Source organism: Aethalodelphis obliquidens, unplaced genomic scaffold (assembly GCF_003676395.1).
Source record: "Aethalodelphis obliquidens isolate GAN/ISIS:26980383/991018 unplaced genomic scaffold, ASM367639v1 scaffold7, whole genome shotgun sequence".
Classification (NCBI taxonomy): domain Eukaryota; kingdom Metazoa; phylum Chordata; class Mammalia; order Artiodactyla; family Delphinidae; genus Aethalodelphis; species Aethalodelphis obliquidens.
The window spans coordinates 66,013,363-66,037,763 of record NW_020837951.1 but is presented as its reverse complement, the minus strand read 5'-3'; the positions used below and the strand labels follow the sequence as shown (position 1 = coordinate 66,037,763).

At 34.0% G+C, this 24,401-nt stretch overlaps 1 protein-coding gene across 9 annotated transcripts in view; it reads right to left on the bottom strand.

Annotated features, from left to right (window-relative positions):
• CNTLN (centlein) overlaps positions 1 to 24,401 on the bottom strand; it is a 328,812-nt gene that overhangs the window by 105,312 nt on the left and 199,099 nt on the right. For 8 of the 9 annotated variants that reach the window (XM_027105917.1, XM_027105925.1, XM_027105919.1 and 5 more), the window contains 3 exons: positions 19,664 to 19,764; positions 7,795 to 7,886; positions 772 to 1,313 (listed from right to left, as the gene is read on the bottom strand). In XM_027105917.1, coding sequence (XP_026961718.1) covers positions 772 to 1,313; positions 7,795 to 7,886; positions 19,664 to 19,764 — 735 coding nt within the window. The remainder of the gene's footprint in view (positions 1 to 771; positions 1,314 to 7,794; positions 7,887 to 19,663; positions 19,765 to 24,401) is intronic. The other variant, XM_027105918.1, reaches the window with a different exon arrangement.

The following is a 24,401-nucleotide window of genomic DNA, read 5'->3' as shown; positions in this document are numbered from 1 at the left end:
ATAAAAAGAGGTGTTCTATTATCCACTTGCCTTTGTGGTTTTACTGATGTGCTTCAATGTATGAATGTATAGCCAGGGGTAAGGGTAAGAAATATTATAGATTTTTAGTATTCCCCTGTTGTTATTCACTAGGGGTTAGATAACTTAAAACTAGGAATCTGTAGAGCTTTAACTTTAAAGAACTAATTTTTAACCTCCTTCAATTAAAGTTAGCACAATGACTTGCATAATACATACATGAAATAATTAGTGAAGATGGTTCTTAATTTAAAGGATGTTAAACAGCTTGTAGACATCTGGTAACAAGCTGAAATGGGTCATTCAAAATTTATCTAACTAAATTAAGGGGAAAAAATGTTTCTCCTCCCAGGTTGCCATGTCACAAGATAACTAAACCGACTTAGTAGGCTTGCCTGGGAATCCTTAGCTGTCAGTGGTGAATATGCAAAGGGCCAGCAAATTAAATCAACCTGCCAAACTGTCAATTTCAAGCCTCATGACTGCATGAAAATAGCATCACTGGAAGAAATCAAGCATTGCCTTCTTTTGGGTTTCCTGGCACCTATTCAAACACTCATGCAGTTGTGGCTAATTTTGCATGCAAATTTCAGTCAATAAGCTCAGAACAAGACCTCCCAAGATATTTCAAAGGATCTGACAGTATTTTTTCTGAATACCAAATCGACAGTAGTTGAAATTCAATCTCCACTTGCTGGTGCTTTACATATGCACAGTGTCCCCACCACTGAGCTAAGTTAATGAGAGCCTTACCTGCTTTCGCACACATCCTCCCAGTCGTCCTTGCTGAGGTTCTCAAACACATTGCTCATGACCTTGATGGAGTGATTGAGAACAGTGTGGTAACGACCCACGGCACGCTTTTTCTTGGCCGCTTTAAATTTAACCTTGGTAGTGGTTGCCTTACAATCAGATTGTCTAGATCCAGATCTCACTTCCGTGGTGGCCATCTCAGATTTAGCTTTGTCTGCTGAACGCTGTAATTTCTCTACTGAATTCATCAGCTCTTCATTTTCATTTCTCAACTCATTAGCTTCTGCCACTTGTCTCCTTAGGGAAGTGACTTCTATCTCCAGCTCACTGAGTTTTACTTGAAGTTCAGCTTTGTCTTTTTCTACATCTTTACTTCCCTTTTGCAGTTGTTCCACCTCTTTTTCTCTGGTCTTTGCGTCTTCTTGCTGCTGTTTTACAAGGGATTTCAGGAAATCATTTTCTTTTATTAATTTTTTATTCCCTTCTTTTAATTTTCTTGACCTTTTCTCAAAAGATTTTAGCCGATTTTCCAATTCAATGACCTAAATAGAAAAGTTTAATTTATTCTTTTAAAAGTCCAAAACCAGAATGTACTGTATTTTTATTGTCATTTCTAACTTATGAAAATAAAATTTCATTTAGCACAAGGACAAAATAAATCTAAAGTACTTAATTTCTAAATAATTCTAAGGTGGTGTACATAAATACATTCTAAAATGCAATAATACATCTGTTGAATAAAGGACAGATGGTAAAAGAAGTTAAAATTCTACACAATGTGACACAGAACTAAGTATGCTAATAAGCTCTGCAGAGTTCTCTGAGACTGTTAAGTGCTTTGGCTTTATAGTCTACTGTTGGGAAGGAAAAAAATTTCCTTCTACCCTTCTAGGTTCTTTCTGGTCTCAGAATGAAATTGATATAAGACAGATTAACAAGAGAAAAATATAAGAATATAAAAATATAATATAAGATATATAAATATATATTATATAAATATATAATATAAGACAGATTAACAAGAGAAAAACAAAAATTTAATATCACGTATACCTCCTGTATACTTGGGAGATACCCAGGAAAACTGAGTAACTCCCCGAAATGGCCTAAGCCATCACCTTAAATACCATTTTCATCTAAAGACTATGTAAGATTTTGGTGGGTGGGAGTCAGTTATAGGAGGTTCCCAGGAAAAGCACAGTAAACAAGGGTCTGGCTGTTAAGCAGATTTAGGTCCTTGCCTTCTCCACTGATTACACTTTTAGAGATTTGGTCATCTTCATCTTCCTGGTACAGCAAGGTATACCCTCTTACAAATGGAGATTTCCCTTATAAATGTAAATGTTTCTTACAAAGGGATAACTTCTACTCAGTTTTCAGAGCTTTTCCTATGTCTGTAGTTTCTTAAAAATAATCAGCCTAAAATAATCAATATGCCAAAGAGACATATTTTGGGGTGATATATTTTGCTCCCCCTCATTTTACTACTCGTGAAAAAGAATACTTTCAGAGGAAAACAATTTATACAAAAAGTCTGAAAACAGTACATAGGGAAACTTTATTATTAAAATAAAATTAGCCTTCAATATTTAACTATCATATGAAAAACTGATGACCTAAATACAAAATGATCTATTGAGGCTGCTTTTTCCTAAATTATAAAAATGTAATTTTAATAGTTGTGAGGTCCTTAGTTTATACAATACAGGAACTTTTTACCAAAAAAAAAAAAAAAAAAGGAATCTAACAATGTTAAAATAATTATTTCAAGGTTTCAGATGAATTAATTTTTTTACATTTATTTCATTAAACAGTGTTCATGTTGTAGGACACAGAAATAATATATAATTCTTGAACTTAATTTCAAAAACTATTCAGAAACAAAGACAATTGCACAAATAAAGCTAACAAAGGATAGAATCTAAGTGCCATAAGTCTGGACATAAAGGAAAGAGCAACTGATTCTAAGCCATGAGTACAAAAATTTCAAGGAGGAGTTGATTTCAACTTAAATCTTGAAAAATATTCAACACTGTTTGTAAAGCACTGTTGCGGAGGAAGACATTTCTCTCTACCCTTCTGTGTTCTTATGGCTGGTCTAAGAATTAAATTGACATGAGACACATTAACAGGAGAAAATCAAAGGTTTTATAACATGTGTACATGGGAGAGACCCAGGAAAACACAGTAACTCAATGAAATGGCCAAAACCCTCCTCGCCTTAAATACCATTTTCAGCTAAAGAGAAAAGAGGATGTTGGTGCTAGTGGTTTAGGAGGAAGGCAATTAACAAGGAGATGGAAAAGCAAATTCGTGGTAAACAAATGTTTGCTGAACCATGCAGAGATAACAGGACACAGAGAGAAATTTTAACAGACAATTTGCTAGATTCTTCCCTGACAACACACACCTAGTTTATACTACAGTTATCTATGGTGATAGTTCCCTTCCTGGAATAGGTCCTCTATCTTCATTCTCTTAGGCAGTCAGGTGGAAGGTCAAAGTTTCTTCCTGAGTCTTTTGGGCCCTGATTATTTTTGACTCAAAATAATCCATATGCCAAAGAGACTTTTGGAGTGGCAAATTTTGTTCCTTTATAGTACATTTTACCATTTATAAAAATTTTTAATAAACACAATCTCTTCTGATAATCTCAAAAACAGGTGAGGTAAGCAGAATTGATAATTATCTTCCCAGAAGAGGAAATGGAAGCTCTGAAAACTTAACACACAGACGTAAACATTTCCTGGTTAAACTGGGATTCAAGTTCAGGATTTTGTGCCTATCCCACTATTCCACAAGCCATATGGGGAAGAAGACTTTCCCAGATATATGTGGAAAATGAACAAAGAACTAGGGTCAAGAAAGAAAGAGTCAAGCAAGAAACTTTTATAGGTCTTAACAGGGCTTACTCTTGACCTGGAGTAGATGTATATGAGTTTGCACCAGACTACTTGTAGACCTCTGTATATTTCTGGGAAACAAATTCTATTGATCCCTCTCAATGCAAATACTTTATTGGAGAGCTGGATAATGTGACAAAAAAATACAACAATTGAAAAACTATATGGACTCATACTTACCTTAAAACAAATTCTTCAAAGGAGAAAACATTATTGATACATTGACAACCAATGATTTAAAATAATATTCGAGAAATACACAAAAAACTTATGCATACTCTTAACACTTTCCAGTTTACTGGACTTGACTCATGATGGTGAAGATCTAAGTTGTTTCCTAATGTGAGTTTCAGTCCTCTCTGATCCTTCTGCACCCTTAGTCTTCTTGTGAGTTCAACCCCCTTCATTTAATTCAACAGTCATTTACCGATTGGTTATGCTGCCCTGGGACATGGATATTTCCCAACACAATATGAAGAATCTCAGCTAATTTTAATCAGTTTTTTCCATAGTATGATATACTCCCTACTGTTGGACTTATGTCTTTGTAGGGCTTACTCTTGACCTGAGATAGAGGTATATGAGTTTCTACCAGAATATTGTAGACCTCTGTATATTTCTGTGAAACAAATTCTGTTGTTCTTTCTCAATGCAAATACTTTATTGGAGAGCTGGATAATGTGACAGAAAATACAGTGTTCAGGAATACATGAACATTTTTACTTTTTCCAAATCACTCTATCACAAAATTATAGTCTCCATTTACTAAAAAATACTACAAGCAGAAAAAGAATACCACCTTTTTCTCTTTGGTTTCTCTCAGTGGTTTTTAATCACTGCCCCAAACAGTATAGTTTTCATAAATATACTTTAAAATATTTTAGCATGTTAGATTCCAGGGTGGAGTGAATAGAAGAGACTGTATTTTTAAAAATTATTTTATGAAAATAAACAATTATACCTTTAAAAAATGATTTTGACAGTGGTGATACAAAAATATTAGTAAGAAGCAGTGCAATCTAGGGGAAATTGAATTTTGAGCCTGGTCTGGATCTCACTTCTAGCTCTGATTGCTTTACCTGGTAAAATATTTAACCTATTTTACCTTTAGTTTCCTCATCTGTGAAATGGGAATAGTAACAGCTATTTTACAGGTTACAAGCATTAAATATGATCATATACCACAATTCTCAGTAGACGGTAAGTTCTAGACGGTTCATCATCATCATCATCATCATTATCATTATTGTCTCTATTACTGTTAATCATAACAGCTAGTTAATAATATTACTTGAGCTAAAATATAATTACTTGCACTAAATATTGCTGAATTATCTATTAAATCAACTTTACACTTTTTTTTTTTTTTGCGGTACGCGGGCCTCTCACTGTCGTGGCCTCTCCCGTTGCGGAGCACAGGCTCCGGGCGCGCAGGCTCAGCGGCCATGGCTCACGGGCCCAGCCACTTCGCGGCATGTGGGATCCTCCCAGACCGGGGCACGAACCCGCGTCCCCTGCATCGGCAGGCGGACTCCCAACCACTGCACCACGAGGGAAGCCCCTCAACTTTATACTTTTGATTAAAATATAACATAATGAAGAAATGTAACAAACATCTTAAATTTGAGATTTCAGTTTTGGAAATTGGCATTTTTTTAAGATTGGGTACAACTCATGAAAATTTTAGATACCAGTGGAAGAGTACCTTTTTAAGGTCTGTTATGTTTAAAAGACTTTAAAGTCTGTTAACTGCCTAATGTGAATCTATGTTTAAACATAAGAACTGGTCAAAATTATTTGCATTTAAGTTTAAAATGGAGGACAAGAGAGATACTACTTCTAAAGAATTTGATAAGGGAAAGTCCATAGCACATATTAAAGTGTTATTCAAGGTATACTCTCAAAAAATTGTCAAACTGATTTCACCTCTCCAAAAACAGAAAGGAAAATTTCAATATATATTTGAAAATGAAAGTCTGAGGAAGTGTTAAAGGCATTTGGTTTGTGTGGTATTAGATCATCTCAAGTCCAGTACTGAGCATTTAATTTACCAAAAAGATGGCTCCTTTCAAAACTGAAATAAAACACCTGACTTTTTAAAGTTTGTGTATTACTTTGTTAGAGCTGCCGTAACAAAGTACACAGACTGGGTGGCTTCAACCCTAATAACCTCATTTTAACTTAATTAAAATTTTAAAGACCTCCATCTTCAAATATAGTCACATTCTGAGATACAGGGGATTAGGACTTTGACGTAAGAATTTGGGTGGGGGACACAACTTATCCCTTAACAGAGTGAAATGTTAAGACATTATTTTAAAAAGGATCTACTTATATGTTTCATTTCTACTATGTATTATACAAATATTGTTTTCATGTTTTTACTGTCTTTTAAACCCATTTTGAATGAATTTCATATATATCCTTCTAAAATAAGGGAACTCAACTAAAGGGGTTAAATCATGACTCATACAATTGCATTAGGTTAATATTTAAAAAAACAGTGACAAATTAGTACACTAATTTGACACATGGTCCAATGAAAACAATTTCTGTTGGCTTTTAAGACTTAAAATGGCTTTCTGGATCTACTATGGTAGTAGTCAATGAAGGGGAGCAGAATTTTGCCACCCCAAAATGTCTCTTTGACATATATCTTATCTTGAGCTGGTTGTTTTTAAGAAATGGCAGACACAAGGAGAGGCTCTGAAAACTGAGTAGTAACTGACTGCCCAGCCCTGACATCTTTTCTTGTCTTTAGCTGAGGAAGGTGTATAAGGTGACGGCTTGGACCATTTCAGGGTGTTACTTCAGTTTTCCTGGGCATCTCCTATGTATACAGGAGGTATGCCTGTTGTTAAACTTCTGTTTGTTTTTTCCTGTTAATCTGTCTTTTTATTACCGGGGATATCTCATCTGAGAACCTAAAAGAATAGAGGAAAAATTCCTTTCCTCCTCCACATCATTTATGGCAGTTGGAATGAAATAATAAACTTCTCTAGGTTTCTACCCTAACGTAGTAAGTAGTAGTGTAGTACAATATACCCACAGAAATAAAAATTATACAAAACCTGGCAAAAAAGAATAGTGTTCTGAAACAAAAAAGATAAATTGTTATAAACTGTATCACGTTCTAGCTGGCAGTACATACATTATTTCAATTACTTATTTTATCTTAAGATAATGAACATGAGCATTTCTTGTTCTTTATGTTATAATATGAAACTGATATGTGTCATTCAGTAATAATGAGATGACGGCCTGTGTTACCTGAGCATATGGCAAGTGCTAGGAGTATAAGGAATCATATCATCTGCTGTATATCACTAGATTTCCTACGAATCAATTCAGACATACAAAATGTAAGTAGCTACATTAATATTTTTGTCTATATATCTGTAAACTTCCAGCTTTTTCTAAGAATATTTCCTTTATAACAATAACAAAAAGTATTAAAATAAAACCAAGCACACTTAACTGAAACTGATGACAATGTTATTTATATACAAAAATGTAAATTAAGTACAAAGTTGTAAAGATAAATGTTAAGATTTTTAAACAACATTTTACTATTAAAGATAGCCATGTTGTAAAGTGAGTATAGGGTTTATACAGAGTGGTTCTATTAAAACAGGGAGAGCTATACCAAATCATATGGGCATAAATTTTTATCTAAAATGAGATGAGACATGTATAATTTTCAAGTTTAAAATTAAAATTATAAACATATTACCATTTTACTGCATAAAGCTAAAACTATGCTTCTTTTTTAGTTCAAATATTGTACATCTGTATGCGTTTTGAAATGTAACAGAGAAAGTAAAATAGTTAAGTTATACCTAATAAACACATAGAGGGTAAATTTTTATACTTTCTATTGTTATCATTCTTTTTATCTTTGAAAATATTTTAAACCTATGTCAACACAAGCGTGAGTGTTTCCACATTTACTTCACTAACATTGATTTTTTTAACCCCATTTTTGTAAACCAATGATTTTGAATTTAAATTAAGGATTCACACAAGGTTTAAGTTCATGAGGCCTCGTTTTAAAATATAATCCTTTATGTTAAAATTCAGATTTAACTTGCTCAGTTCAATATCGTAAAGATTAGACTACCTTCTGCAATGTCTGCTCCGACATTTCTTTCCAATTCTTCTCTGGAGTACTCTTCTTGACCCCATCATCTTCACCGTATCTAAAGAGTTCTTCTGGCAGAGAATAAATAATATATTATGGTACCTCATATGCTCCTGAAACACTGTTCTGTCATTTTAAGAAAAAGGGGTGTATGGTTTCTCAACTATGAATAACGTAGTCTATTTTATTGTCAAGTATTTGGCCAGTAACTGAATGGTGACCTTTTTCAAGATTTTCAGTCTCACAATTATGTATCTTTATAGTGTCCCTTTCTTTTTCGCAGCGTAAGATTTTCAAAGGTATAACAGATCTGCAGGTTAACAATGCTGTATTTTTATTCCCATCTTCATTCTTTTGTAGACCATTCCCCTTTGCCTTAAAAGCAGAATTCACTGCCTTTTTATCTACACAGTCACTACTAGTTTTGTTCTCTGGATCTCGTTCCCTGCCAGGAGGATCAGAGTGATTGCTGAACAAAGCAAACAGTAACAGAATTAGGGTAGACTGAAACTGTAACACCCCCTACCACCACCTTTCTTTAAAGTAAAAGATCATGCACTGGGCAGAGTAAAGCATAAAAATCACATTTCCAGAAAAAGTGACTTTATAACAAATAGAAACCCAGGTAATGGGTAAAGTTGTTCCTACAAATCATTCCTACACTACCCAGGCATTTGACTAATAAAACCCCTTCGAACAAGCAAAACTGTATAAGCAACATAACAACATTAAAGGAAAAAAAATCATAAAACTTCAGTTAATACTATTAGAATTGAAATACATTAAAACCTATAAATATTTTTTTCTTAGAAGATAAATTATGGTGACAAATTTAACATTTTCTTACTGAATTATTTTTGAAATACACATTTCTCAAAGAATCAAAAAGGGGGCAAAAAGAATGCATAAAGCTAAAAGGATACATATCTGTGTTAGTCTGAGATGATTTTGCTTTAAAGTATGCTTGGCTGCTGTAGGTCAGTATGAAACTTTGATTTATCAACAAAGAAAAAAGAAAACAATATTACTCTCTGTAGAGTAGAAATCCTCTTGGTATAAACAGTGACTAACAAGTTTGTTAGAGTGAATTAGGCATTTCTTTTGTCTTTGAAACATGACATATCCAATTAAAACTTCTGTACTCCTGAAATAAATAGAACACTATCCTAAGGATAATAAAAGCTAGAATAGGTAGAATTTGCCACCCGGGGAATATGTACCTTTATCTTGATGATAATCTGTTGGTTCCCGAGTTTCTTTTTCTAGTCCCTTAACACCATGGTGCTGAATTCATTTACAAAACTCTTTCAGCAATATAGAAATAATATGCAAATACAATTCATCTGTTCTAGTCATTTAAATATCTGCTATAGTTCTAAGTAAAATATTTACACTTAAAAATAAGAAAATAGTTCTATATTCAAAGACTGTAGAGTGCTAAAAGTAGCTAAATAACTCCAACAATATAAATGTTGAAGACTGATTTAAAAATGAATTTGATTGCTGCTTTTGTGCTCCTAGGTGTGTGCAAGATTCCCTGGTGGACTGGAAGACCATGTTCACTTGTGGTTTTCTGTTGAAAACTTTGTTTCTCACCTTCACAGGTTTTACAAAGAATACATGGCAGCTAGGCCCAGGCCATGGAGAGGAACAAAGACCCAACTCTCTGCCCCTTGATTCCCTTCCCCTTCAAGGATCTCAGGATTTGGGAAGTGAACCAAGAGGACCTAGTTAGAAATATACAGTTCTATTTTTGTCCTTTGGTGGATGTGTGAGAATATGCTTATCCTTACTGGAAATTTATTTTAAAAATTGTGGATTTAAATGCTTTACTTTTATTTTTACCACTATACAAATTCGTTCTGATTTATATTCTTTCTCAGGAGTTTCTTCTCTCCCCACTTTTTAACTTTTAACTTTGCTTACTCATAGTTGTTTAAACATTTTTCTCTATCGCCTATGTTTTTTTGGTCCCCTTAATTCTCCTGGATTACATTATAAATTAATGTAAGTTCTTCTGCAACTTTTTCTCCTTCTTTTAGATTCTCTTTTAGCTATTTTAACAAATTAATATTAAAAATCTGTTATCATTATAAGGGATTGCAGAATATGCCAGCCTAATATATGCCACTTTGGTATATTGATTATTTTCAGCAGTAGGAACTTCAAAAGCTGCAAATGCAGGTAGAGGCTTTCTCTGAACTCCCCTTATCTGCCAGAAGACCCTCCAGAAGGAACTTGAGTGTTATTACCCACTCCCCTAAAGTTTCATCAACCAGAGAAGATTAACTCTTATCACAGGAGAGGAAACTAGAAGTCCACACTATACCCAGACAAGCTTTACTACAAACTATCATTCCTCTCAGCTAGTCTTCTATGGGCCCATTCATCTTTTCTAAAATCATTTACTCTCCCCTAAGAGGCCTACATCCCTCCTCCTCTCTCCCTATTAAGACAGTATGTAATCCTGAATTCTAAAGCCACCTCTTTGAGTACTCACTCTTCCCTGGGTTTCTTCCATGTGTATACCATGAGGTATAAACATTAATAAATTTCTGGTTTCCTCTTGCTAATCTTTTATTATAGGGGTTTCAGCTAAGAAGGGTAGAAGGAAAATTCTTATTCCTCCCCTACAATTATATTTTTACTCATCTTAATATGATGCTTCCTACACTATCTTAAAGGTCTGTTTGTGATTGTATCAACTTGGGATATAAAGAAAGGAGAATAGGTATCTTGTGTATTGGCAATTTCCTAAAAAATACTGAAACCGAGCAGGACCCTGTGGAGGCTCCTGGGTATGAAAGCCTTTCTGTGTCCCCCCGTTCCTTGTTTGTAGAGAACAGACTCCAGCCTCCATGACCTTCCCTGAGTCCCAAAGGGAAGATTCAAACAGTTGCTAATCAGGGAAGGGAGGGGCTACAGAGACAAGGCAGGAGCAGCCAAGAAACAATAGTGCAGCCTTGGGGCAGGTCCTGGTTTCACCTCAAGGGATACACACAACAGTACCTTTGAGCTCTTTACAGAACAAAAATCCCCAACAAACGGAAGATGTTAGCATTCTTCCTTCCAGAGAAGACCATCTGAGGCCAGATTAAAGGAACCATAGAAGCTCATCAAGAGATGGCCTGAGACCAGATTAAAAGAGTGCAGGCCCTGCACACACCCTAATCTTATCGGCAAACTCACCCCTGAACTATTGCTGTAAAACTCCTCACCAAATCCTCCCAGGTTGGGACACACAGTTTTCAAAGGCAGGAGCCCACTGTGTCCCCCTTTGCCTGGCAAAGCAATAGAGCTATTCTTTCCTACTTCACCCAAAACTCTGTCTCTGAGATTCAATTGGGCACCAGGGCACAGAGGCCGAGTTTTTGGCATCAATATTACTATTTTTTCTTCACTTTTAGGAAAAGTGAATATATTACTTTAGAGGGTACTTGCCATAACATACAGTAAGAAATATATATTTGGTCTTTTTCCCTGGCTCCCCACACAAAGCTTCTAAAGTCCTTGGAATTTCATAAGTGATAGAGGTGAGAGGATTATCTTCTGTTATTCATAACAAGCCTCTTTGCACAAGGTTCCCCATAAATCTATTTTCCTTTATATTTCACTTCTACTTAACACAAGCTGGATATAAAAATGTTGTTGGAGACACCAACAAAAGTTGCAAGGTGCAAAATTAATACACAGAAATCTCTTGCATTTCTATACACTAATAATGAAAGATCAGAGAGGAGAATTAAGGAAACAATCCCTTTTACCATCACATCAAAAAGAATAAAGTACCTAGGTATAAAATTACCTAAGAAGGCAAAAGACTTGTACTCAGAAAACTATAAAACACTGATGAAATAAATCAAAGATGACACAAACAGATGTAAAGATATACCATGTTCTTGGATTGGAAGAATCAACATCATCAAAATGACTATACTACCCAAGGCAATCTATAGATTCAATGCCATCCCTATCAAATTATCAATGACACTTTTCACAGAACTAGAACAAAATATTGTAAATTTGTATGGAAACACAAAAGACCCCAGATAGCCAAAGCCATCCTGAGAAAGAAAAAGAGAGCTAGAGGAATCAAGCTCCCTGACCTCAGACTATACTACAAAGCTACAGCCATCTAAACAGTATGGTACTGGCACAAAAACAGAAACATAGATCAATGGAACCAGATAGAAAGCCCAGAAATAAACCCATGCACCTATGGTCAAGTAACCTACAACAAAGGAGGCAAGAATATACAATGGAGAAAAAACAGTCTCTTCACTAAGTGGTGCTGGGAAAACTGTAAAGCTACATGTAAAAGAATGAAATTAGGACATTCTCTAACATCATAATACACAAAAATAAACTCAAAATGGATAAAAGACTTAAATTTAAGACTGAATACTTAAAACTCTTTGAGGAAAACATAGGCAGAACACACCGTTACATAAATCACAGCAATATCTTTTCAGATCTACCTCCTAGAGTAATGAAAATAAAACCAGAAATAAACAAATGGGACAAAATTAAACCTAAAAGCTTTTTCACAGCAAAGGAAACCATAAACAAAATGAAAAGACAACCCACAGAATGGGAGAAAATATTTGCAAATGAAGCGACCAACAAGGGATTAATCTCTAAAATATAAAAACAGATCATGCAACTCAATATCAAAAAAAACAACCCAATCCAAAAATGGGCAGAAGACCTAAATAGACACTTCTCCAAAGAAAACATACACATGGCCAAAAAAGCACATGAAAAGATGCTCAACATCACTAATTATTAGAGAAATGCAAATCAAAACTACAATGAGGTATCACCTCACACTGGTCAGAATGGCCATCATCAAAAAGTCTACAAACAATAAATGCTGGAGAGGGTGTGGAGAAAAGGGAACCCTCCTACACTGTTGGTGGAAATGCAAATTGGTACAACCACTATGGAGAACAGTATGGAGTTTCCTTAAAAAACCAAAAGTAGAACTGCTATATGATCCAGCAATCCCACTCCTGAGCATATATCCAGAGAAAACCATAATTCGAAAAGATACATGCACCCCAATGTTCACTGCAGCACTATTAACAATAGCCAGAACACAGAAGCAACCTAAATGTCCATCAACAGACGAGTGAATAAAGAAGATGTGGTACATATATACAATGGAATATTACTCAGCCATAAAAAGAACGAAATAACGCCATTTGCAGCAACATTGGTGGACCTAGAGACTGTCATACTTTATGAAGTAAGTCAGACAGAGAAAGACAAATAATATATGATATAACTTATATGTGGAATCTAAAAAAAAGACACAAATGGACTTATTTACAAAACAGAAATAGAGTCACATATGTAGAAAACAATCTTATGGTTCTGAGGGGAAAGGTGGGGGAAGGATAAATTGGGAGATTGGAATTGACATATACACGCTACTATATATGAAATAGATAACCAGTAAGGACCTACTGTATAGCACAGGGAACTCTACTCAATACGCTGTAATGGCCTATATGGGAAAAGAATCTAAAAAAGAGTGGATATATGTATATGTATAAATGATTCACTTTGCTGTACACTTGAAACACAACATTGTAAATCAACTATACTCCAATAAAAACTTTACAAAAAGAATAATCCAGAATAAATAAAAATACACAAAACAAAATATACTATGAAGGCTCCCACTGACCTAAGATGAAACAATCTGAATATCAAAAAGAATAATGCCTTCAATGGGTTAAAAAATCTTTAAATATATCAACAGAAGTTCTGAGTTTCTAACACTAACAAAAGCCACCAACTCATTGATCACCTTTGAAGGATGCTAGGTCACCAAATGAAAATTGGTAAAGAGGTGTAATCAAGATTTTTCTTGCCTTTCCTGTACAAACTGTATTTCAGGATAACCAAATAGTTATCCATATTCTTCTTCATAGAATTCCAGATAAAAAGTGCACAAAAAATGCTAAAATCAGAAAATTGCTGTGTTGCAAGCCCAAATGAAATAATGAATTTTGATAACAATAACCAATGGATGCTAAAACCAGTAAATGAAACATTGATTGGGAATTTAATAATAGAGGGATTAGGCTGAAACCACCTGAAGTTCCTAATTAATCTTAATATTATTTAAAGTGGGATAAACCAGAAAAAAAAGAACATGCACCCCAATGTTCACTGCAGCCTATGTACAATAGCCAAGACATGGAAGCAACCTAAATGTCCATCGACAGAGGAATGGACAAAGAAGATGTGGTACATAAATACAGTGGAATATTACTCAGCCATAAAAAAAGAATGAAGTAATGCCATTTGCAGCAACATGGATGGACCTAGAGATTATCATATTAAGTAAAGTAAGTCAGACAGAGAAAGACAAATATCATATTACTTATATGTGGAACGTAAAAAAATCATACTAATGAACTTATTTACATAACAGAAACAGAGTCACAGACTTCAAAAACAAACTTATGGTTACCAAAGGGAAAAGGTGGGGGGTGATAAATTAGGAGTTTGAGATTAACATTTACACAGTACTATAAATAAAACAGATAATCAACAAGGACCTAGTGTTATAGCACAAGGAACTCTACTCAATATTATGTAATAACCTATATGGGAAAAGAATCTGAAAAAAAATGGATATATGTATATGTATAACTGAATCACTTTGCTGTACACCTGAAACTAACACAACATTGTAAATCAACTATATTCCAATATAAAATAAAATTTTTTAAAAAACTTAAGTTTCTGTCAATTTACATCACAGTTATAAGATGTTATATGTAAGTCTCCTAGTAACCACAAAGCAAAAACCTACAAAAAACACATAAAAGATAAACAGACAGGGGGCTTCCCTGGTGGCGCAGTGGTTGAGAGTCCGTCTGCCGATGCAGGGGACACGGGTTCGTGCCCCGGTCTGGGAGGATCCCACATGCTGCGGAGCAGCTAGGCCCGTGAGCTATGGCCGCTGAGCCTGCGTATCCGGAGCCTGTGCTCCGCAACGGGAGAGGCCACAACAGTGAGAGGCCAGCGTACCGCAAAAAAAAAAAAAAAAGATAGACAAGAATATAAGTATATTTATACCACTAAAGAATGTCATTAAAACAAAAAGGAAGAGAGTAGGAGAAGAATAAAGGAAGCAGGTGGAACTACAAAAACAGCCAGTAAACAATGAACAAAAAAGCAATATGTATATACCTGTCAACAATTATTTTACCTGTAAATGCACTAAATTCTCCAAACAAAAGACACAGAGTAGCTGGATGAATAAAAAACCAAGACCCATCTATATACTGCCTACAAAAGACGCACTTTAGATTTAAAGACACACACAGACTGAACACAAAAGGATTGAAAAAGATATTCCATGCAAATGGAGACCGGAAGAAAGCTGGAGTAGCTACACTTACATCAGGCAAAATAGGCTTTAAGACAAGACTGTCAGAAGAGACAAAGATGGGTATTATATAACGATGAAGAGGTCAGTCCAACAAGAGGATGTAACATTTGTAAATATTCACACACCCAACATAGGAGCACCTAAATATAGAAAGCAAGTATTAAGAGACCTAATGGGAGAAACAGACAGACATACAGTAATTGTTCTGTTCAGATTTTCTATTCCATCATGATTCAGTCTTGGTAGGTGGTATGTTTCTAGTAATTTATCCATTTCTTCTAAGTTGTGGAATTTGTTGGAATATATTTGTTAAAAGTATTTTCCTATGATTCTTTGTATTTCTGTGGTATCAGGTGTAACATCTCCTGTTTCATTTTTTTAATTTTATTTGAGTTCTCTCTCTTTTTTCTTGGTAAGTATAGCTAAAGGCTTGTCAATATTATTTATCTTTTTGAAGAACCAGCTCTGAATAGATTTATAATTGATAAGGAGATTGAATCAGTAATCAAAAACCTCCCAGCAAACAAAAATCAGATCCAGACGGCTTCATTAATGAATTCTGCCAAATATTTAAAGAAGAATTAATACCAATTCTTCTCAAACTCTTCCAAAATATATAAGAGGAGGGAGCTTTTCCAAGCTCAATTCACAAGGCCAGTATTATCCTGATACAAACAGCAGAAAAGTACACCACAAGAAAAGAAAATTATAGGCCAATATCCCTGATGAATATAGATATAATGTCCTCAAAAAAATATCAGTAAACAAAATTCAACAATACACTACAAGGACCATACACTAAGATCAAGTGGGATTTATTCCAGCGGGGGGTTAACATCTGTAAATCAGTCAATGTGATACACCACATTACAAAAAGAAGGATAAAAATCATATGATCATCTCAACAGATGTAGGAATATCTTTTGACTATATTCAACATCCTTTCATGGTTAAAACTCTCAAAAAACTGGGTACAGAGGGAACCTATCTCTACATAATGAGGGCCATATATGACAAGCCCACAGCTAATATCATACTCAATGGTGAAAAGCTGGAAGCTTTTCCTCTAAGATCAGGAACAAGATAAAATGCCCATTCTCACCACTTTTATTCAACATAGTATTGGAAGTCCTAGCCAGCCACTTAAGCAAGAAAAATAAATAAAAGGCATCCAACTGGAAAGGAAGAACTAAAACTGTCACTATTTGCAGATGACATGATATAGAAAACCCTAATGACTCCATCAAAAACTGTCAGAACTGCTAATAACTGTAAGAACTAACAAATTCAGTAAATTTGCAGGATACAAAATCAATATACAAAAAGCTGTTCTATTTCTTTATACTCACAATGAACTATTAAAGAAAAATTAAGAAAACAATCCCTAGGAATAAATTTAACCAAGGAGGTGAAAGACCTGTGTATTGAAAACTAAAAGATATTAATGAAAGAAACTGAAGAAGACAAAAATAAATGGAAAGATATTTCATGCTCATTGATTGAAAGAACCAATATTGTTAAAATGTCTATACAACCCAAAGCAAACTACAGATTCAATGCAATCCTTATTAAAATTCCAATGGCATTTTTCAAAAGAAAAAACAAATTCAAATAACCCTAAAATCTGATGGAACCACAAAGTACCCCAAATAGTCAAAGCAATGTGAGAAAGAAGAAAAGTTGGAGGCATCACGTACGCCCTGATTTCAAACTATATTACAAAGCTAATATTTAAAACAGTATGGTACTGGCATAAAATAGGCGCATACATCAATGGAACAGAATAGAGCCCAGATATAAAAACAAGCTTATATGGTCAATTAATTTACAACAAAGGAGGCAAGAATATACAATAGGGAAAGGACAGTCTCTTCATTAAATGGTGTTGGGAAAACTGGACAGCCACAAGCAAAAGAATGAAACTGGACCACTATCTTATACTATATACAAAAATTCACTCAAAATGTATTAAAGGCTTGAACATAAGATCTGAAACCCTAAAATTCCCAGAAGAAAACAGAGGCAGTAAGCTCCTTGACCTAGATCTTGGGGATGATTTTTTGAATCTGACATCAAAAGCAAAAGCAACAATAGTAAAAATGAATAAGTTGGACTACATCATACTAAACATCTTCTGCACAGCAAAGGAGACCATAAACAAAATAAAAAAGCAACCTACTGAATGGGAGAAACTATTTGCAAATCATATATCTGAAAATGGGCCAATATCCAAATGTATTTTAAAAACTCATATAATGCAATAACAAACAAACAAACAATTCAATTTAAAAGTGGGCAGAAGATCTAAATGGACATTTTTCCAAAGAAGACATACAGGTCTAACTTGTTTTATTGTGCTTTGCTTTACTGTTCTTTGCAGATATTGTGTTTTTCTACTAATTGAATGTTTGTGTCAACCAAGTCTATTGGTGCCATTTCCAACAGCATTTGTCATTTTGTGTCTCTGTGTCACATTTTGGTAATTCTCCTAATATTTCAAACCCTCCTCCAGCAAAAAAGACTATGACCCACTGAAAACTCAGATGATGGTTAGCATTTTTTAGCAATGAAGTATTTTTTAATTAAGGTAGGTACATTCATTTTTTAGACATAATGCTATTGCACACTTAACAAACTACAATATAGTGTAAATATAATTTTTATGTGCCCTGGGAAACCAATAAAATCACGTGACTCACTTTATAGCAATATTCGCTTTATTGTGGTGGTCTGGAAAAAAACTCCACAGAATCTCCTAGATATGCCTGTACAGATGGCTAACAGATATGTGAAAAGATGCTCAACATCATTAATCATGAGGGAACTACAAATCAAAACCACACTGAGATATCATCTCATACCTTTTAGAATGGCTGTTGTCAAAAAGACAAGAAGTAACAAATCTTGGTGAGAATGCAGAGAAAAGAGAACCCTTGTGCACTATCGGTGGGAATGTAAATGGGTGCATCCACTTTGTAAAACAACATGGAGGTTCCTCAAAAAGATAAAAATAGAACTACCATATGATCCAGAAATTTCTGGGTATTTATCCAAAGAAAATGAAAACACTAACGTGAAAAGATATATGCACCCCAATGTTCACTGCAGCATTATTTACAGTAGCCAAGATATGGAAATAACCTAGGTGTCCATTGATGGATAATAGGATAAAGAAATTGTGATACATATATACATATACACAATGGATATTATTCAGCCATAAAAAATAATGACATCTTGCCATTTGTGACAACATGGATGGGCCTCACAGACATTATGATAAATGAAATAAGTCAGAGAGAGAAAAACAAATACCATATGATGCCTTTCATATGTGGAATCTAAACAAACAAAGAAACAAAGAAAAAAGCTCAGAAACACAGAGAACAGATTGGTAGTGGCCAGAGGTGATAAAAGAAATGGGTGAAGGGAGTCAAAAGGTAAAAAGAAAAAAGAATAATAAAAAAAAAAGGCCCCATCAGCTTTTCACCCAATGGTCTTTGTAGTCATTAATGATCATTGCCTTGATCTATGGAAAAAAAAAGAACTCAATGAAGGAGTAGCATAAAATGTGATATAAATCAATAGTGTAAAATAGAAGGATTCAAATACTGGCCTTGACAAGTTCACTAGTAAACTAAATAAGAGCAACTGGAACAACAAAGTAATTGGGACAACTTCCAGATGAGTGATATATAAAAATTTAAATATTACATACAAATTATTAAGTATAAATTATTAATTGAATTATTAAGTATAAATTGTCAACACCTAAAAAGCACAGTGGTAACAATTAAGCTGTAGCAAGGTCAAATAAGAAGAAATTCTATCATATCAACCTTATTTACTTTTTTTAATGAGGTATCTGAGGATGGACTGAAGTCATATTGTAACTATAGTAATCTTGATTTTAACAAAGGAATAATCTTGTAATTGAAATAGATACATCCCCTTTTACTCAACACTCTCAGGCTAGGGGTCAGGCAGGTTTCAGATTTGCAGATCTCCAAGTTTCCTTCTACCTCTAAGATTGTGATTCCAGGTGAGAACTAAATGACTTCCAGAAAAGTGTAATGTCATATAAAAATATAAATGAATTATTGATAGTTAACTACCTCTATATTATCAATAACTCTATATTACCTATAAAACTTTGGACAAACACACCTAGTAAAACTTTGTCAATGAATAGTAAAAATGAATATTTTCTCCTTATCAAATATTTCTTTAAAATTTTTAATAAATTATAAAGCTGACTTTCAAGTGTTCTATTTGATTTTCTCATGAAAGGTGAAAATGTTAATGAGATATGAATGAGTAAAGCAGTGGAAAGAGGGGGAACAGGGTGAGAGTCTTAGAAGAAAATGAAAGTAAAACATAAAGAACTGGATAATTTTAAACTGCTTACATTAAACATTTATCCTCACAAAAAATTACCTTCTCTTCTCTCTGCCATAAATGTATTCAATTCTTGTATTGTTGCTTTATCAACAGACATATGTACCTTAAGTTTATCCAATTCTTCTTGAAGATTCATCCTATGAAAATTAACACAATAAACAATTATTTTAATTGTGTAAGTTAAGGAATAATATAGCAAATATATAAAAGCGGCAAAAATATTTTAAAAATACATGAATTAGACAGTAGTAAAATAAAAGCTAGAGTATATTAATATTAACAAATCCTAACAATTAAAATTGAATTTTAATGAGCATCTGGAAGGTAAAATGTTTCGACTAATTTTTAACTTTGTCTAAATAAACATGCTAAATAGGTAAAACATAAACTGTATAATTAAAAAAATCATCTATCGAGTTACCAGATCATTTTCTAACAGATACGCTATGCAAGCCAAGAGAGTAAATCTCTAGATGCCAAGTAAAGACAAAAAACCCTTACTAGTAAAATGGAATTGAGCTACCATGACAAGAGACCTGGATCAAATACTGCCCATGGAGACTTCAGACCTTGAGACCCGAGTGGAGATGAAAGTTTATATGCAAGGCCCTTCAGGGCTGACAGACAAAACTGGACTAACTGCAGAAAGCTGGGAGACAAAATTTTGCTGAATGAATACCTGAATATCTGGGCTCATCTGGTTGAAGTTCTATTAAAAAGAGGCTTCTTGCCCTAGTCTGAGAGCAAGACAGAGTCAACCATGTGAGATTAGGATCCTAAGTCTATATTACTGGTTTCAAAATTGAGCCATTATACATTTGCAGAGAACTGAAGAAATGACAGCAATGTAAAAACTGGTTTATGCCCATGTACACTGGAGAGTTCGGGCAGACACAATCATCCACTGAAGAGAGGTGTCTACAACTGAGAGAATGGACAGGAGGAAAACCACCACAGAAAATAATTCTCAAGGAAGTCAGGTTTGCAGAGAAGAATAAATATGAATACGCTCAAAGCCATGAATGACAGTCTAAATATCACCCCATTCAAAGTGGGAGAATGTACAGCAAGGAAAAAAAATAATAGAATAATTCAAAATGAGTTCTTACAAAATTAGAGTTTTTAAAATGGTGATAAAAAGGAAAAAGAGGTGATAAACATATATTAAAAAGAACAGGGGTTTATGATACAAGAGAAGACAAATAAGAAAAAGAACCAAATACTATATCTAGAAATGCTAATAAATAAAACAACTAAAGGTAGTAATAGCAACATAATAATTGAAATTTAAAACTCAGTGGATGGGTTAAATAGCACACAGACAAAGCTAATGAAAATTTGTAAAATTAAAGACAACACAAAGAAACAAACAGAAAGAAATAGTAACTATATATAAAGTGTGTTGGAATGAGAAGGCCAGAAAGCATCTAGTAGAAATAATTCAAAGAGAGAATTAAGAAAATGGGGAGAAAACAATATTAAGAAAATGGGGAGAAAACAATATTAAGAAAATGGGGAGAATTAAGAAAATGGGGAGAAAACATACAATGACTGAAAGTTGAGAACCGATGAAAAAGATTAATTAACAGATTAAGAGAGTATCAAACATTGAAAACAGAATTAATAAAACTATATTCACACTAGAAACATACTGAAACTTCTGAAGGACACCATACTGAAGGACACCAAAGAAAAGGAGACAACTCTAAAATCAAAAGATTGAGAAAAAAATCAACTAACAAAAAACTCAGGAATGGCAGTAGACTTCTGATATCACAAGAAAAGTCAGATGGAAAATAAGTAATGTTTTACACATTCCATGGTTTACTATTCATAGATCCTAGATGAAAGAACTATTAAAGAATAGATTTTTAGGAAGAAAACAAACTCAAAAGCAATGTATGAAACAAAATAGGGAATGATGATGAAAGACGTGTAAATGTGTACATGGAAGTAAGCAAATATTTATTAAGCAAAGTAATCATAATACCTAAGTGAAGGTAGAACTAAAATTCTGAACAACAAAATGATGTTAGGTGAAGGAAAGGATCAGAGTTAAAGCATTTTAAGATCTTTGTATTGTTAAAGGAGAACAGAGGTAGACTGACAAACTTCAGACGGTCAATAAATGATCCATGTTAAAATTTCAAGAAAAAACATTTAAAGAATGGAAAACACATCAAAAATTTACAAACCAGAAGAGGACAAAAAAAGAAATTAAAAATGTAATCACAATGAAAAATAAAATATACACTAAGAAAAAAAAATATTAAGGATAAATATGGTCATTACATAATAGTCAAACAAATGATTTACCAGGAAGATATAACAGTTCTAAACTTTTATGTACTCAACAAAATAATAAATACAATTCTTATAATAATTCAAATAAAAAGGTACATAAAGTAAAAAAACAAAACAAGTAGTTTACTTCTTGAAAAAATTGATGCTTACAGTTTGATACATATAGTTATATTCTTGTTCAAATAAACATAAATACACACATATAAAGAGTTTATAAATTGGGATCTTATACATTTGCAACTTAGGTTACAGATTGATGGGAAGGGTACACATACATGCACACATACATACCCATCTACAAAGTGATTAAGTCCAAATTAGGGTTTTGCTTTGTTTTGCTAAGAACATAGAACATAATGTAGCAAGATGGCCCCACGAAGAAAAAGCAGATGTAGCTCATCTCAACTTAGTTTTCCTTGGCTCTCAGATCACTAATCCAGTGGAACACAGGGCTACAGTTGTTAGAAACGTTACTTCATGCTTCTTTAGAGGTATTCCATGCTTACAGTTTGGGTTTTTTTAGGAAGAATTCACACAGTCCCTACATTTACTATGATGCATTTGTAAACATTAGGGACCACCTTGTTCTTGAGTCAACCCAGGCACCAACAAACCACATCTTGATGGGTGTTGGGAAAGTGGCTGACTTCCAAAGAGTCAGTGCTCAAGCACCCCCATACAGGGTGGACACTGGCTGCTTACTGACTCTCATTCATTACCCATTTATTATGGTGTTTCTGATACTCTGTTTGGTATGGGAACCACAATTCAAAATCTACTTCTTACTGGACAAATTATATGAGATGACTGTATTCAGAAGCTGGTCAATAGGCTACAAAGAGCCGTGATCCCTGAGAGAAAGGAAACCAACAAAGAGCCCTAAGGATAGTTCAGATTTCGGCCAGGAGGCACTTGCCAGATCATGATGTAGGGAGAGGGGGTCTTCACTGAGTTGAAGAAAAAGAGACTGGAGTTTGGGAAAGCTGAAATGTTTGGAATTTGTAAAGCACCGTACTCAGAGAGAAGGAAGCTACAAAAAGAAGGAACTGCAGAAATCTGCATAAGAACTCATTTGAGTCTGTGGCTGAATATTTTGTTGAAACTCACTAAGGCAAGCAGAGAACAACCAGAGCTATAAACAGAACTATTCCCAGAGCTCTTATGGACTGGGAGACATTTGAACTCTGACCAGCTAGAAAGAAGAATCTTGTTGACCACCAGGGCTACTCAACAAAGAACCCAAAAGGATCATTCTAATGAATAGGGATAAAAAAGGCTCTGGTAAAGGATATGCCAAAGATGATGGTACTAGGATGTGGGGCTTTGGGGAGGTGCTTAAGTCATGAGAGTGGGGCCCTCATGAATGGGAGTTCCCTCACCCCTCTATAGTGTGAGGATAAGACAAGAAGTCTGCAACCTGGAGGAAGACCCTCACCAGCCCATGCTGGCATCCTGGTCTCAGACTTCCAGCCTCCAGAACTGTGAGAAATTAATTTCTGTTGTTTATAAGCTACTCAGTCTGTGTTATTTTGTTATAGTAGACCAAATGGACTAAGACATATGACCTCAAAAAATAAATACCATATGTATATGATCTCATATGTATGAAAAACATTTAAGGTATCAACATCAAAAATTAATCTCTGGAGTTAGAAAATAAAACTCAAAAATATACTTGCCATTTACTTCAGTGAAATGTCTATCAATAAATACAAAATGATATTTTTTCTTAGCTAACAATCTTGTTAACTGTTCAGCAAAATATAATGAAAATACAACAAAAATATTACTATATTCTACCAAAAGGTAGAAACAACCCAAATATCTATCAACAGATGAATCGATAAACAAAACATGGTATATACATACAGAGTAATATTACTCAGTCTTAAAAAGAAAAGAAATTCTGACACAAGCTACAACATGGAAAACCTTAAAGATATTATCACAAATGAAATAAACCAGACACAAAAAGAAAAATGACTCCACTAATCTGAGATACTTAGAATAGGCAAATTCATAGAGACAGAAAAAAGAAAGAGGTGCTGAGGGAAGGGGGAATGGGGAGTTATTATTTAATTGGTACAGAGTTACAATTTGAGAAGATAAAAAAAGTTCTGAAGATGGATGGCAGTGATGGCAGTACAACAATGTGAGTGTATTTAATGGTACTGAACTTTATACCTAAAAATGGTTACAATGGTAAATTTTTACGTTTTGTATATTTTACTGCAATAAAAATATATTATATCTTCCATGATTTAGGTTGATTATACAGAAAACAAAAGTACAAACCATTTCTATATTTTAGCCAGATGGAAGGGAAGGAAAGAGAAAGAAGAGGAAAAAATGGAAAGAACCCACTGTACAGCATGTTAAATGTACTAATAAATGCCACTGAATTGTATGCTTTAAAATAAAACTAATATGTAATTTGTACATTGTTAATGGTTATCCAAAAATACATTTG